The 17,136-nt window shown below is 35.3% G+C and overlaps 3 protein-coding genes across 4 annotated transcripts; all 3 read left to right on the top strand.

Annotated features, from left to right (window-relative positions):
- The first annotated feature begins 3,625 nt into the window (after positions 1 to 3,625).
- On the top strand, positions 3,626 to 7,623 carry LOC147285806 (signal recognition particle receptor alpha subunit family protein). Its single transcript, XM_086245278.1, has 10 exons — positions 3,626 to 3,767; positions 4,218 to 5,223; positions 5,586 to 5,670; positions 5,844 to 5,939; positions 6,049 to 6,201; positions 6,281 to 6,388; positions 6,502 to 6,621; positions 6,860 to 6,985; positions 7,100 to 7,183; positions 7,294 to 7,623. Exons 2-10 carry the CDS (start codon positions 4,241 to 4,243, stop codon positions 7,417 to 7,419), a joined length of 1,881 nt encoding a protein of 626 aa, XP_086101404.1. The 5' UTR covers positions 3,626 to 3,767; positions 4,218 to 4,240; the 3' UTR covers positions 7,420 to 7,623.
- Positions 7,624 to 9,799: 2,176 nt separating this feature from the next.
- On the top strand, positions 9,800 to 10,500 carry LOC147285805 (early nodulin-like protein 12). The gene is made up of 2 exons (XM_086245376.1): positions 9,800 to 10,043; positions 10,122 to 10,500. Exons 1-2 carry the CDS (start codon positions 9,863 to 9,865, stop codon positions 10,481 to 10,483), a joined length of 543 nt encoding a protein of 180 aa, XP_086101502.1. The 5' UTR covers positions 9,800 to 9,862; the 3' UTR covers positions 10,484 to 10,500.
- Positions 10,501 to 13,168: 2,668 nt separating this feature from the next.
- Positions 13,169 to 16,740, top strand: ATS2 (Phospholipid/glycerol acyltransferase family protein). Of its 2 annotated transcripts, XR_015122349.1 has the most exons (8): positions 13,169 to 13,416; positions 13,510 to 13,553; positions 14,051 to 14,123; positions 14,603 to 14,797; positions 14,900 to 15,306; positions 15,481 to 15,582; positions 15,777 to 16,074; positions 16,305 to 16,740. XR_015122349.1 is itself a non-coding variant. In XM_086244468.1 (7 exons), exons 1-7 carry the CDS (start codon positions 13,380 to 13,382, stop codon positions 15,987 to 15,989), a joined length of 1,071 nt encoding a protein of 356 aa, XP_086100594.1. In that variant the 5' UTR covers positions 13,169 to 13,379; the 3' UTR covers positions 15,990 to 16,287. The 2 variants fall into 2 exon arrangements, 1 of the variants encoding a protein (XP_086100594.1); XM_086244468.1 differs by lacking the exon at positions 16,305 to 16,740 and having other exon boundaries at positions 15,777 to 16,287.
- The last annotated feature ends 396 nt before the right edge of the window (positions 16,741 to 17,136 follow it).

Here is a 17,136-nt window from a genome sequence, read left to right as displayed (position 1 = left end):
AGATATTGCTACGTGATTTCCGAGATGTGTTGGGTGTTTGCACTGTTGCTTCCTCGATCAGTGCTCCTACTGTTTTTCCAGTGATCCCTAATTAATTTCAAACTGTGCTATATAGCTAGACAAATTAAATACCATGTGCATAGTGCATGCACAAAATCTTCGATTCTTCTCTGCACCTAGAAGATATATTTGCATGCACTAGCCTGCAGGAAGCTTCTTCTTGCTTTATATTAAGTTAATGTCAATTACAGAACATTAAGATATATGCATTGCATGTTTCCATCACCAGCAGTAGCGTTGAATGTCCATGCAGTATGTATATTGACCCTATATCAATTATATGGTCCGGTCAAAGTTCATGATGTGCACAATAATAAATTAATTTTGGACTTCTAACAATCCAACACAATATATATATATATATATACACACAGGAAAGAAAACATTTACTATAGAATGGATATGGATTTTTTATGGTTTTTTTTTTTTTTTTTTTAATACTATTTTTGACATAGTTCAACGATATGATTTTTTATTTTAGACTAAACTCAAAACGATGGAAAGCAATAAACATATATGAATAAAATGATAAGCATACATCGATCATTACTTTTATTCATGAAGACAAAGCGTTGTACAAAATTTTATAGGCTTCAATATACAAATTCAACGATCTCACTTTTTTAAACATATATAATATATACACGTGACCCATTGGATAACGTATACAATTACAAATTAATATTAATTTCTAGCTAGCTAGCTTGATGGATCCATATATATAAACCCAGGTATGCAATTAAGCTTCAGGTCCCAACGGCTACGGCACCGGCTTTGACCCAAAATAATTTTGATTCTAGCCCCTTCAAGAATCAATCATACATATATATATATAGCTTTGACCCAAAATAATTTTGATTCTAGCCCCTTCAAGAATCAATCATACATATATATATATATATAGAGAGAGACTCATTCAAGTGTGGACGTCCCTAAATAGGCCTCCTAGGCCTTCTTATATACAGTCTTTCTCTAAGGCGGGTGTTCGCTCTTTTTTCTTTTCACGGATTTCTAGCAGTGTGCGCTCCATATTGTCATTTTCTTTTTCTCCCGAGAATTCGACACTGGTTTGTCAATTTAATGTTAGGTTTTAACTTCAAAATTTGAGTTTCGTCCAAAATAAACTTTATTTTTCACCTTAGGAGGATCGATATAGAGTAAACCATCAAAGAAGTATTCTAAAAAATTAATAAAGAAAACGATGTCGAGCGCTACAACACAATTACCGAGTGCTTGATGACGAGAATTAATCCTCAAAATAAATGAAAAGCGAACGCGTCCATCTTAGAGAAAATTCATATATATATATATATGGGTGCAATTATTTTGGATCCTTCTCTTGTTTGTTGTCCATATTGAAGAAGATAAGCATGGAGAGGCATGGCTTGAAATGAGCAGTTGGGGAGTTAGGATAAATAGTCTTAGTACTAGGTAATTTCCTTTAAATATTAAATCGTATAATATTGTGCTCATGTCTCAATGAATAATGAATATAAATGATATTTTGGATTTTGAGAGCAGCTGGCATGCACTGTGCTTGCTGCATGGGATCCAACTCTGTCGTATTTATGCTCCTACATTTTGTCATACATATTGATGTATATATAAGCATTAACTTGATGTTCCATCTTGGCCAAAAATAAAAAATAAACTTGCCTATATATCGCAATTATTTTATTCTTCCTCTTCGTCATATGACAAAGAAATATCTAGCTAGCTAATCTATATTATTTTGAAAAATATATGCTACTATATTATTTTGAAAAATATATGCTACTATATTATATGAATTTAATTAGCTCAGCTTCCAATCCAATTTCCTATGGTGTTGAGCTTCACTTAATCACTTCGATCATGTCATGGAGCTCATGAGAGAGAATAATATTATTAACAAAGTCTGCAGCCATGCATGCATGCATGCACACTCATTCATAAAAAATTAAGAATAAATTAGTGTATGCATGACAAGCATCATACTTAATTTTTAATACACCTATTGTTAATTAAAATGTAACAATAAGGTAACATTTGTAACCTTTAGGTTACTTAATTTATTTAGTTTTGTTTCAGTTTTTTTTATTATTTTGTTTCTCTCAAATTCTTAATTTTAGTTTATTTGGTATATAAAACTTATATTTGTCCCATGTGTAGTGAAAATATGCCTTCAGTCGCAGTTTCAGTTTTCTGATGCTTCAATTCGCAGTTTCAATTTGGCATTTGCTGAAGCTGTTTTGGGTGGATTGGGCTCGTATTAGTTTCAGTTTTTAATTTTGGATTGGTTGAGCTTGTGTTAGTTTCAGTTTTTATTTCGAGTAAGTTGAGTTTGTGTTAGTTTCAATTTTTTTTTTTGGATGAGTTGGGCTTGTACTAGAGTTGGTCTTCTGAAAGATTATCTGCAAATTAAATTTATATATTAGAGTAATTTTGATTAAGTTTTTAACTCGTCAATAATTTAAAATTACCGCACTCTAAAATTAATATGGAAGTAGAATCTTTAATTTGATTTGACGATTAGGCAATATAGAATTGAATAATGTTGGTCAATAGAGCACTTTGAACCGTAAGTACTGAATTTGACTTTGCTAGCTTAACTAATTAATTATTTTTTTGGTCGAATAACTAATTAACAATATGAAAAGACACCAAATTGGCCTATAAACTAGTGTTTCTAGATCTATCCTACGACTACTTATTCTATTAGGTAACCAATATCCACTAGTTAGGTGACTGATTGATGTTAGGTGTTAGTTAGGTTGGTTGGGAAAAGAAAGAGATGGAGAGGCCCAATTGAATTGTCCATTATCAGTTTTGGGTCTCCTTTCTAGTGGGTCCAAACCTACGATTGTTGTTATTTGGGTTTTCAATTCAGGGCCCAATATATTGGTACATTGGCTTTGGCCTTGCTGATGTAGTGTCTTTATTGTGCTGCTTCACTAGCCATGTTTCAAAAGTGAATGGACCAATATTTAGCACCACCAGGCCGACAACACTATGAGCAGTGCGCTGATGAATTCTCTTCTAGAAGAATGGCTATTGCTCAGATGGTCATACCTGCAGCAATTCCTTTACCGTTACAATTTATAGTGTTACCCGATTCATCATCAAAATTCAATTTAACAAAATCATGTATAAATTTCTTTTTAATTATTAGATTATGACCAATTTTATTATCTTAATTTGGGAATATAGTCTTATAGAGATTCCTTTTAAGGAAGAAATTCCATTAAAAATTGTATAAGATTTTGAACCTAAATTCGGAAAATTGCTGCATTTCTTGTACACACGTTTTTATTAGCACAGAGTTATTCGCGCTTACTCGTTTTACCGTCCAGAAACCCAGTCAGAAGTCAAAGTCCAACAAGCAAGTCAAAAATCAAAGAGGGTTGCTATTGCACACCCTTTTTTTTTTAAGACCACAAAAAAAAGAGAGAGGGAAGGAGAGAGGGGGGTGTGTGGTCTTTTCACATTGGTTTTTTTTTTTTTTAAAGGGTGTCAAAATCAAAATTGAAGTCCTAAAACACCAAACTTCCAAAATTACCCTCACTTTCAAGGAGGCCCTCAGGCCCATATATAAACCTGGATCTTCTCAAAACTCCCGATTTAATTCTCTTCTCTCTCAGACAATTTCTTCTCATTTTTTTTCATTTTTGTATTTTAGATTTCATTTATCTTCCCCATAGGTTCCTCGGAGTTCCAAGAAAAGACAGGTATCCGTATATATTTCACTTTTTGGTCTCTTTACTTTTTTTTTCTAGAAAAAAAAAAAACATATTTCCTTAATTTTTTAGATTCGATGATTTAAGATTTGATGGTTTTTGCTTAAGGATTTGATTTGTGCGATGCGCGATTCGTATGACTGGTTATCAAATTACCCAATTCGTGATCTTTCAATTTGAGGGCTTTTTTAATGTATATTTTTAGTTATTCGTTTTGTGGATTTTAGGTATAAATTATAATTGGTAAAACAATTCTGTTTGGTGGATATGAAAAATTGGAATTTAGTTGGATCCCTAACTCTTCTTGTTTTTTCCATTCACAATTTTTTATTTTTTTTTTTAATCTAGCTATGTTTGCGTTGATCTTATAATGCAAATCGATGCTGCTTGAATTCTATGGTTGTTGATATATATATATATTTTAAATGTATTTGATTGCAGGGTGGTATTAAAGTGAATTGAAGATGTTAGAACAGTTACTGATATTTACGAGAGGGGGATTAATCCTGTGGACATGTAAAGAGTTTGGAAATGCTCTTAAAGGATCGCCAATTGACACTTTGATCCGATCGTGTCTTCTGGAGGAACGATCTGGTTTAGCATCGTATGATTACAATGCTCCTGGGACCGCTTACACCCTCAAATGGACCTTCCATAATGAGCTTGGCCTTGTATTTGTTGCTGTTTATCAGAAGATCCTTCATCTGTTGTATGTGGATGATCTGCTTTCAATGGTGAAGCATCAATTCTCGGAGATTTATGATCCCAAAAGGACCGTCTACAATGATTTTGACGAAACTTTTCGACAACTTAAGAAGGAGGCTGAGGCTCGGGCTGAGGAATTGAAGAAGTCAAAGCAGGTGGGTAAGCCTGTGAATCATAGTAAGAAGCAAGGGCAGGCGCAAAAGGCTGGACTTGGAGGAGACAAGAAAAGGAATGAAGGTGGTTTGGCAAGTGATGGTGGGGATGGTGATTCTATCAAAGGCCGTAAACTGGAGAATGGGATCTCCAATGGTAATCATGTTGATATCAAAGAATCTAACGTAAACGGTACTGCTAACGGGAAAGAGAATACGAGTTCCAATGTTGGGGCTTTTGATGTAAATAAGCTTCAGAAACTTAGATCGAAGGCTGGGAAGAAGACAGAGAAAATAACTAGTGTTGATAACAAGGGCTCCCAGGATGAGCCAAAAAAGAAGATAACAAAGAAGAATAGAGTTTGGGACGATAAGCCTCCTGAGTCGAAATTGGACTTTACAGATTCTGTGGGTGAGAATGGAGATAACAATATTGAGGTTGTGGCAGCAGATCATGGTGAAAGTATGATGGACAAAGAAGAGGATTTCAGTAGTGAAAGTGAGGCTGAAGAAGAAGAGGAAGAGGAAGTTGGGAAGGGAAGCAAACCTGATACCAAAAAGAAGGGGTGGTTTTCGTCTATGTTCCAGAGGTAAATCTTTACCCTAATTCTTTACTTGCTTTTGTACTCTTAGCTAATTTTGTTGGTGAATTTCTTTAAGAATCTCATTGAAGAAGGTAGTTTGTATTTTAGGAGGTAGTATGCCTCTGTATTTGATCGTGTCTCGGAATTTACCAAACTGATCTTTTGGAAACATATGATACTCATTAGGTTGAAATGATTAGTTGATTTGATGAAAATACATACTATTGAGATGACTCTACACTCTGAGTTTCTCCTTCTTTGTTGATAAATATGAAATGGCTTATGTTTTCTTGTATTTTCAAATCAGTTTCATTGAGACTATTAGTTTGTTACATCATCTTTATGCATCTTTTTCTTTTTATATTCAGTATTGCAGGCAAGGCAAACTTGGAGAGGTCGGACCTGGAACCAGCTTTGAAAGCTCTTAAGGATAGGCTCATGACCAAGAACGTGGTATGTTGTTGTACTGTTTCTTCTCCCATTCTCATGCTGAAGCTTATTTTATCAGTAGTTTTCAATCTTATCTATTGATGGTACAGTAATTTTCAATCTTTTCTTTTGTTGGTGCGGTAATTTTCAATCTTATTGAGCCATCTAATATGATTTTTGTGCTGTCGTATTCCTAGGCTGAGGAGATAGCTGAGAAGCTTTGTGAATCGGTGGCAGCTAGTCTTGAGGGTAAAAAGTTGGCTTCATTCACAAGAATATCCTCTACTGTGCAGGTTTGTCTTTTAGTCCTCTTCATTCTCCAATTTTTAATCTACCAGTTTTGGTTTCTCATTATTTTGTTATGTTACAAGACTAATATCAGTGATGCAAAAATTACTGCAGGCAGCAATGGAAGAAGCTCTTGTTCGTATTTTAACTCCTAGGCGCTCTATTGATATACTGAGGGATGTGCATGCTGCCAAGGAGCAAAGGAAGCCATATGTTGTTGTTTTTGTTGGTGTCAATGGAGTTGGGAAATCTACCAATTTAGCAAAGGTTAAGCTGAATCCTTTTCTCGTGGATTAGGGCATTTCCTCTTTACCAAATGGTTTTACTTACAAATTTCACTTTCCAGGTTGCTTATTGGCTTCAGCAGCATGGGGTCAATGTTATGATGGCTGCCTGTGATACATTCCGATCAGGAGCTGTTGAGCAGCTGCGAACTCATGCACGTAGACTACAGGTATCACATTATAGGATTCATGTTCACTTTGAAAGGTTACTGGTTCATAGGATAAAAACTAATTATTTTGCCGTCTGGATCTTAATAACCAACTTGTAACCACTCCCTGTCAGGTTCCTATTTTTGAGAAGGGCTATGAGAAAGATCCTGCAGTTGTGGCAAAGGAAGCAATCCAGGAGGCCACACGCAATGGTTCTGATGTGGTTCTTGTTGATACAGCTGGTCGAATGCAGGTACTGTGTTTTCTAGTTCTATATCACAATGTTGCAACTATATTTATTGTTTGTATCATGGACATGCTAAGGTACTGTTTGTTTAGCACTTTGTTTTGGTCCTTTCACTGCTTATGTAGTTACAGAGGGATAATAAGGCTGTTCGCTTGTTAAAATTCTTTCTGCTGTGGATCAAATTATTGTTCTTGTTAAAACTGCTGTATTCTCTTTTTAATACATATACTATTATGCCGTTCAGGATAATGAACCTTTAATGAGAGCACTGTCAAAGCTTATCAACCTCAACAAACCTGATCTTGTCTTGTTTGTTGGAGAGGCACTGGTTGGGAATGATGCTGTTGATCAGCTTTCAAAGTTCAATCAGGTTTGAGTTTTATATTCATGGTTTTTCTAGTATTATTCGATTTTGTTTGATTGCTTGTTGCATCATTATTTTCTCAATGGTTGGTTGCTGAACTCCCCTTCCTTGTTCCTGCAGAAATTAGCCGACCTATCGACCTTGCCTAACCCCAGACTGATAGATGGGATATTGCTCACCAAGTTTGATACTATAGACGATAAGGTAGAAAAACTTTGAAACAGCAAATACTTTTGAATATTTGAGTGTTTTGTATTTCTTTCTTTGATTAGATTAGGTGTAATGGTGAATAACTGAATTGATGCATGCTGTAGGTTGGAGCTGCGCTGTCGATGGTTTACATATCTGGAGCTCCAGTCATGTTTGTTGGGTGTGGGCAGTCATACACAGACCTTAAGAAGCTGAATGTCAAATCAATTGTGAAGACACTCCTGAAATGAGACTTTCTGCTGAATCCTTAATTTCATATTGATGGCATTCTGTTTGTTGGTCGTGTTCTGTTATGAACTGTGTCCTGTTGTTTGCTGCGTTACCTTTGTATTGTCTCGTTTGACCTCATAGACATCATTATCTTGTTGAAAACTTGGAGGTGAATCAGTTCTTTCGGCTGTAATCTAATATCAAATTTATTAAACTTTGTTCAAGTTTGCATAGATCATCAATTATTTAGGCTCACTTCAAAGATCATCATTAAAAAAAATCAACTAAATTAAAAATCATGTAGTCATCTAATTGAGATCAAATAAATAGACGATCAGTATTTTCGATAAAAGCATAAAAATAGTTGCTATTATAATCAAATGGCTAAATGATTTTCGATTCTGAAGAATTTTTACAGGAATGATTTTTAAAATAGGGCCTAAAAAATAAACGGTTCGGATTTTGAAATTACATTTTGCAGTGGGCCCAACAAGATTGTTAGTTTTGTATTAATTTACTTAGTTTTGTATTAACTTACTAATTAATTGTTAGTTTTGTATTAACTTACTAATTAATTGTTAGTTTTGTATTAATTTATTAATTAATTAATTTTAGAGTATTCTTGTATATATATACGCTCAAATCTCTCTCACTCTCACTGCTTTCCAGTCCAAAGTCAATACTTTTATTTACATTTATTGCTGAAATTATAACATTATGGCTTCAAAAATAGAATGGCTTCAGCACCCTTATATTCTCATCGTTGAACTGTTTGTAATAGGATGTAGCTTGATCTTATAAAGCTTCAAGCTTTCCCCAGGCAAAGCTGCTCAATGGCTCCATTTCTGGACCGTTTCTTTATTGAATGTAGCTTGATTCTCATCACTTCCAAATAGTGTTTTTCCCATCAGTAGCCAATCCCCCATTCATCTGATGGGTAAGTTTTCTCAAATTTGCTTAAATTGTTTCGGTCATATATGAAGCCAATTCTTGTCAACCAAGTTACTTGGAATAGCCTTTCACCAACAAGAGTTAATCCTCCCCAAAGTAAGAAGCATCCATCTCCTGAAGAACCTCAACTTTCGTTGTTTGAATAGCTACCTTGCACACTGATGATGGATGACTGTCCTTAAAGGCCAGTCGACGTGAACAAGGTATCATTGCCACCAGGTGAAGGACTTGGGATCGTGTGGGAATCATTCACTACCTCGATTGAGTAAAGTCTGGGTACAACTGCCGAGTGTATGAAGTTTTTGTAGGTGTTCGACGAAATGCCTGAAAGAACAAAAGCTCTAGGAACTAGAACGAAGAGGTTTTTTTAAAGTGCATGAGTCATGGGTCTGTGGGGAAAGGAAATCGACGCTTACTGGTCTCGTTGACTATAAAGAACCGTCCTATTTCAAATAACTAATTGAAATTCCAATGATGAAAATACATACTTACAATTGCACAAAACTAGTACTTTACATCAAAAGGCTGGTTTTAACATTTGCATCCCTAAAGCTAATTACATCACATCCATATAGCATAAGTCATCAAAAGATGCAATATTAACCTAGAACTATCAGCCTTTAGATGATGACCAATTTTTAAGGTGGTGGGGTGATTTTTTTATTTTTAAAATTTTATTTTAATGGTTGTATTTTATAATTATGCTTTCATTTATTAGGTTTTTTTTATATGACTGTTTTGTTAAATGAAGAAGAGTATTTTAGGCAATCTCATTTTTTATGAAGCCTATAACACCAAACTTTTTTTTTTGTATTTATAATAGTAATAAAGATTAGTACGTGAAAAGTATACCACACCATAATTTTACCGATCCAATGCCAAGACCAAGAGCCTCAAATCAAATAAATGAATCATAATATTATATATATGTATATGATACCCTGGCTATTAGATACACAAGGAGGACTGGCTTTTGTTCCAAATTGGAATTGATTATCAGATACATTTAGCTTTAAAAGGAAAAGTGGCCCTTGACATATATAGAAATAATCTGGGTTTTAGCTTTTAAGCCCAAATGACCCAAAAATAAAATCATAAATTTTTTAATTTTTTATCAGAGTCCCAAAATCATAATTGAAAAGGTATACTACTTATCGTTATCTGCAGTGATATTACCCTTATGAATTATGATCCTTATCAAAGGAATCGAAAAGGTGTATTACTCATTGGGAAAGGGAAAAGCCGTTTTACTTTCCATTTGAATACATGAATTCACATTTACAGCCCCAGCTTCAAATTAGGCCATTGGCATTCTACTATTGACACGTGGCCACCATGAATGGGTTCGGGTCCTCCAAACCAACAGCCGAAACCCAAGTCCGACACCAAACCTAATGGCCATATAAACCCTCTGGAACCCAACACTCTACAACTAGAACTACAACTACTTGCAAACAAGTACATCCATTGCTCTTCATCTTTATCTCGTGCTTGGCTTCCTCTGAATCATCAATGGCTTCCTCGAGAATCAGCATTCCAGTTTTGTCCCTTGTGTTTCTGTTCCTTGCCCTGTCTGAAGCGAAAGAAATTCTGGTTGGAGGGAAGGAAAATTCTTGGAGCATTGCAGAGGCTTCTTCCAAGACCCTGAATCAGTGGGCCGAGAAAACCCGATTCAGAGTTGGCGATGTTCTCAGTAATTTTACATTTCAATCCCCATTTTCGTTTTTTCTTTTTTTGTATACATTAATTTGAACTTGTTTATGTTCCCCAGAATGGAAATCGGACAATGAAAGCGACTCGGTAGTGCAAGTGACAAAGAATGATTATGACAAGTGCGACACATCGAACCCAATCAAAGGAGGCAGTGGTACTGGAAACAAGGTGGAGGTGGAGATCACGTTGGACCGGTCTGGACCGTTCTACTTCGTTAGCGGGGTTAAGGAGCATTGTGAGAAAGGCCTGAAGCTGGTTGTGGTGGTTCTGTCTCAGAAACATGGGGCTGACACAGAGGCTCCAGCAGCAGCTCCAGCTTCACCACCAACTACCAATGCTGCCCATGCCAAATTCAGTGCTGGCTTTGTGGGTATTGCAATTGGGGTTGCAGCTTTGGTGGGGATGATGGCTTTCATTTGATGAGAGAGAGAGAGAGAGAGAGAGAGAGAAAGAGAGAGAGAGAGAGAGTATGTAAACTTGGATTACTAAACAAACATTTGGAAGTTGAAGCTTCAATTTGCTAGAGTTTGTCAACATGTGTTCTTAATTAAAACAGTTTAGAAATTCATTCCTACATTTGGTAATAAGACTAAATCGAGGCACGAAAATAGTTTTTCATTGCCATTCTCTGTTTTGTAAATCTTTATATGTTAGCCCATTGTCTTAAAACGGTGCCGCTTCACTAAAGCAGCCAATCTGTTTAGCTTGCAGAAGAGGTACCATTATCTCTTATGCAAAAGCACTTGGTCCAAGCACTCCCTTCTGCGAAAGCACTTGGTCGATCAGAGCCCCTGGTTTCAGAGATGAATTGTATGGAAAAATTCTTGCAGATAATTATGTACATGGTACCCTGATGAAAAATATTCATCCCAAAAAAATGAGAATGAATCTAAACAACCCTTCATCACTATCATCACATGAACAGAATGGTTTGCTCTAAACTTCAATGTTTATTTGCTAGTTTTGGGGGCTTGGTGGCTTGGTTATCTTGTGTTTCTTTAGTTTTGCTCTATGCAGCTTATTTGCTCTAGCAAGGTTTGCTTCTCTACGTTTAGGTTAGGTGCAAGCCAAAATGTGCTTATTGGCAAACGAAAAATTATATTGATGGGGAAGAATCAAGACTATTAGATCAATTGAAAGGTGAGGATATTTCAAAAGGTAGGAAAATGTACCTAATATAAATGCAGAGGAGCAGTATTAATTGCTCTTTTCCAGCATCATACATGGATTTAATGTTTTTTTTTTTTTGGCTGGAAGGGTCAACAAATTGTCCCTTAAAAATTGGTTTTGAGGTAATGAAAGCCACATGCGGCATAGAGCAATCATATTGCAGCATGGAAAAAGTCATAAACGGTTAGCACCATAATTCATTACACATATCCCCCACTTTATTCTGCCTGCTGCTTTCATAACCACCTAAACATACAAACACTCACAAAACTAAAGGTGGACATAGTTGAAGACAAACAAAAGAGGAAGTTCTAGTTTGAAAGAGGGAAACTAAAGCTAGCTAGAGAGGATACAAAGCAATGGCAGGACCGGAACAAGAGAAGATGGCTGCAGGCGCAGCAGGGGCTGCGGCGGGGAAGGGTACTCCTCCAATGAAGGGTACTCCATCCCCGGCGCAGCATTCAACAGAGGTACTTCAACAACGCTCGAAAATGCCTTTCTGCCCAATGAGAATGGCTCTTGGTGGCTTTGCCATAATTTTCACCCTTGGTTACTTCACCTTATACACCAAGAAGAAGCCGGAGGCATCTGCTCTTGATGTTGCCAAAGTTGCCTCAGGACTCTCCCATCAAGACAACACTCACCCCCGCAACTAGAACTTCATATTCACTTCTATTTTCTTTTCCTTTTTCATTTATCATTACTATTTTTGTTGAGCTATTTTCTTTTTTTCCTGAAAAAAAATGTTGCCTTCTCTTTGTTCTTGTATTGATTTACATGATTAGCTAAGAACAAATAAGATATTGCAGGTTTAAGCTTGTGTTCTTCTTTTCAATCCTTGGTACCTGTAAAACCAAAGATTGTCAATTGTATATATGCATTATTATATGCATGTCCATGATCGAGCGTTTAGTTGCTGGCATTCGAATGTAAGATGAATTTAGTTGATGTTGAGATTTAATCATATGTAAGATTAATGATTATTGCTTAAGCCAAGCTTCCTTTATTTAAATCTGTGGTGTGAAATTATCTTAAGTTCAAATACAAACAACCAATTAAATACAAAGTACCATCATATTGCAAAGTGCAAACAATCTACAAAGCATCTTCTATAAGGCATCATCCTATTGCAAACTTTTATACATACCTGCAAAATTTACATAATATTATAATTGGTTATTGAAGACAAACAAATTATAAAAGTACTGAAAGAAATGTTAATAAATTTCATGGTCAAGAAAAGTAGAATTAATCTCCCAAAACATAAAAAGTAGTATTGAAGGATGATTTTAATATTTTTCATATGGGTAAAGGAGTTATGAAACAAAAGTGTTAAGTTTTTAGTAAAATTTCAAAATATCATGATTCAGGAGTCATTCACCAATTGAAATGAGGTTCGTGACACTATACTCCAATGTCAACTAAGGAATAATGGACCATAAATTAATTATTAAATTATATTTCTTTCCATAATATTAGAGATGTCTCAAGTTCAATTTTTTTTTTTTCTGAATAATGAAAAATAAACAAAGGATCAATGTGATATATGATAAAATAAATCTAAATACTTAATTTGTGTGCATGTTATCCGAATTTTATAAATAAAATAAAATATGAGGGACAAAATATTACTTCAACCATGTATTGATTTTACAATAGCATTAAATTTAATCTTTAAATATGTATCTCCTTGACCCTCATATTTTGTTCTCAAATAAACCGGACTCAAGAATTTTACCAAATGTAATTATTTTTTTTTCCTCAACTTTTTTCTTAATGGATTACCAATACCAAGTCAATCTGAACACTTCTTTAGTTTTTTTACCACGTAAATGTAAATCTTAACTTTTTCTTTTTTCCTACCGAAAAAAAAAAACAGGATTTTCACAGTAGATTAGACCAGAAGTAGCAAGAAAAGAAGAGAGGGGATATGCCCTGGATTGGAACCTTCACAAACATCCCCCACCCCGAGACATCCAACAACACAAACAATCAATTTTGTTTTACAGATTTATACACACAACAACATCCAATAAACAAACCCAAGATAAGGGATTTGACACATTGGCTCCCCAAACTATAAACCCTAATCCCCAATTTAAATCTTTGAGACTCAACTTTTGAAAATCTGTTCGTAGAACCCTCCATGGAAGTCGCTTCTCACCCTTCTAATACTATACTCCGTACGTCCACTCTCTCTCTCTCTCTCTGTGTATTCACTTTATAAGAAAAATTAAAACTTGGGTTAACACTCTCTGGTTATTCCAACGTATCAGGTTACAGGCAATCGAGGTTTTCCCCAACATCGTCTTTATTGCCGGTAGTTCAATCTCATCTTAATTTTGCATCCTTGTGTTTGCGTCGTTTTTCCCATTTTCTCTAGTTGTTGTTTTCCTTTGATATAGTAAGAAAAGAGATAATGTAATCAAGTTTGGCAATTATTAGTTTGACGATTCGACAAGCTGTCTGTTAATCAAAATGTTGTCTTTTAAAAATCAAAAAATGGCTTTGATAATTGGTTGGCTATATGCTATTGAGGGTGAATGTGTGTCAAGTTTAGTTCTTTATAAGCATTTTGAATTACGGGTAATGAACACCAATTAAGCAGGCTATACTTTGCTTCATCAATTCTTTTGTAAAGACTTTGGCTCATTGGTGTAACATTAGCATTTTATTTTGTTCAATTTGATCGATTAGAGTACTAGATTGTGAAATGGTGCCAACCCATCAAGCTATCAAGCTATCAAGCTATCAACCTTTCAACCCTCTTCCGTCCATTACTGTTGTAATTGTTATGACATTTTTCTTATAATGCAGCTGTTCACTTATAAGGGACTCTCTATCGGGTGCTCTCCATGCAGACGGCTCATTTTGGGAAATTTAAGTAATTGTAAGTATAGGCATTTTTAGCATAACATCTCACTTGACTTTTGCTCCAAGTCCAAAATATACATGCCTGATTAGATGCTGTCTTGTAGTAGATTTGCTTTACAATCCTTTGTGTCATAGTTACTTTTGACTTTATCAAAATCTAGGCTTTGTAATTATCCAATGTCTGCCTCTTAGCGTGGATTGTGATATGAACAACTATTTAAAGAAATCTAAGCCAGTGTGAGATAGTGCTTGGATTGTCAAACCATGTTACATGGCTAATATTTGTGATGAATCTATTTATTTTTCTTGTTTAGTTATATTATATCAACATGATATCATATTAGCCGTTCCATGGACTTAAAGACATATGTTTTGAGATGGATGTTTGAATGGACTATGTGAGCTCCTCCACTGAAGATTCATTAGATCTTTTATTCTCTTGTTCTCTTTTAGATCTTGTTGTGATGCCTCCTTTTTTTTTTTTTTTATCCGCAGCTGCTCATCATGGTGTTTTATCCATCCCTAGGAAGCACGGTGGCATATCATGGTGTGACATTGATGCTAAAAAGGAGTTTGGCAGACGGTATTATGATATTAGATTGCATGATCAGCATAAATTGTCCAGGTATACGGTTTTACATTCTGGACTTGCAGAAACTGGAACCCCTGATGCTGCCTATCCATTACCAGGTTTCTCTAATTAGCCCTTTTCTGTTGTTACTTTTTACCCCCTTCTTATTAGAAGCCTTAGAAATCTAACTGACTTCTTTATTTTTATTTTTTAAAGTGCAGAACAAAATATGGTCTCAAAAGTTAGGGGAATGTGCTTTTATGCCATCACTGCTTTCAATGCCATTTATCTCTTTGTGCTGATGCTGGTAGTCCATCCTTTTGTGCTGTTGTTGGATCGGTACAGAAGAAAAGCTCATATTTTCATTGCCAAAATTTGGGCCACTTTTACTGTTACTCCATTTCTTAAAATTAAGTATGAGGGACTGGAGAATTTGCCTCCTCCAGATGCTCCTGCTGTATATGTTTCCAACCACCAGAGCTTTCTAGACATATATGCTCTTCTCACGATTGGGAGACCTTTTAAGTTTATCAGCAAGACTAGCATATTTCTCATTCCTGTTGTTGGGTGGGCCATGTTTCTGATGGGTGCAATTCCTTTAAAGCGCATGGACAGCAAAAGCCAATTGGTATTCCATTTCCTTTCCATCTTTATTTATGAGGATGTTTAATTAGTTTGTCTAGGTAGATGGAAATGCTGCAAAATTGTGTCATACGAAACTATTGTCTGTCATTTTTTTCTATATGACTATGATCATTAGCTAAACCATGGTTTTCAAATTCTGTTGGCTTTCTGCACATAGGAGTGCCTTAAGCGTTGCATAGATCTAATCAAGAAAGGGGCCTCTGTCTTTTTCTTCCCTGAGGGTACACGCAGTAAAGATGGAAAGTTAGGTGCTTTCAAGGTGAGATCTTTTGGGATTCTTATCGTCCTTGTTGGATGATGAACATGAATGGGAAAGGATGAAATTTGATTATTTTTTATATTAATGAATAGAGCTCTTTTTAAAGATTAAACTTCCTAATGTTGCATCTGATTAAACTCCTTAGATAACTGGGATGTTTCTGAATTGTATAGTTTTCTCTTGTTGACATGCAGAAAGGTGCCTTTAGTATTGCAGCAAAAACAAAGGTACCAGTAGTTCCTATTACACTTATAGGAACCGGAAAAATCATGCCTGTTGGAATGGAGGGTATCTTGAATACTGGACCTGTTAAAGTTGTTATTCATAAACCCATAGAAGGAACTGACATAGAAGCACTGTGCAGTGAAAGTAGAAACATAATAGCAGATGCACTCAATCAAGGCTGAGATATCTACTGCCACTTGTTCTGTTTGGTTTCTATGGCTCTATACTTAATCCTTTGCTGTGGACTGAAGAAATGTAGTCTGAAAGGTATGACTTGTAGTCTGTGGATTGAAGAAATTTGCAAAAGTATTACGCTCACAAATCACAATGCTCTAATTCACGCTGTTTTGTATTCCTTATTACATGATAGTTGATAGTATAGTTTCCTTTCCCATAGTGAAATGTGATTCATGCTGTGTCTAGCTTCTTGTGAGAGGTTTGTGCACTATTGATCTGCAAGTTAATTCTTTCTTCCTTTTTTATGCTTATTGTGGCAGATTTTTTAAACAAGAGGACAGCTACTAAAATTAAATTTGCAGCAGAACTATTTCTGTGGGTTGCAGCTGTTCAATCTCTTATTTACAAACTTACAATCGCCACCTAAAGAAATTGTCTTTAATCAAATGCGCCAGAGAAGCGAACAATGGGCTGAGCCCGAGTCACAGGACCCTTGACCAGGTCCAGTCGTGATGCCTTAGAATTTTTAGAGAACAAAAAAATTGTCATAAGGATTGTTGTTATTATCATTATCTTTTGTTTTTTATATATTTGTTTGGTGAGGGGCTAAGGGCAAAAAGGATAACCTCCCAAGTCTCAAATCTAAAATGCTGATCCATTGGGCTGATTGGTAAATATTGTCAAGGGTACGCTGGATAATATTTTAATAATTTTTTTCGAGAGACAATTTGAATGATAATTGAGCTTTAGCCATGAAATTTTGACGGGGCAATCTTTGTTTGACTTGTAAACCCATGATGGCATGATCCATGATTTGTGTATTTAAATGGTGTTTCTTTTTTTATCATATTATATTGTATTTTTTGAATATGGAAAGGCTTTGTGGATGGTACTAAGTTCTAACACCCCAATTAGAAGCAAAATTTGTGCCTCCTTATACAATTTTCAATCCTTGCAAGGTTTGTTTTTGCCTGTAAATCTAATACGGTTAATTAAAGTTTACACTGATTAATTTGACAATTAACTGTTATCATTGTTATAAAAAAAAGATTTAAATACTTTTTACATATATGGGAGGGGTAAATCGGTAATCTCAACTTGAGATTTACTTCTAACAAAGAAAAAAAAATTATTAGTAAAGAAAAATTTTAT

This window comes from Dryas octopetala, chromosome 5, assembly GCF_963921425.1.
Source record: "Dryas octopetala chromosome 5, drDryOcto1.1, whole genome shotgun sequence".
NCBI lineage: Eukaryota > Viridiplantae > Streptophyta > Magnoliopsida > Rosales > Rosaceae > Dryas > Dryas octopetala.
The sequence above is the reverse complement of the archived record's forward strand: the minus strand, read 5'-3'. Positions and strand labels throughout refer to the sequence as shown.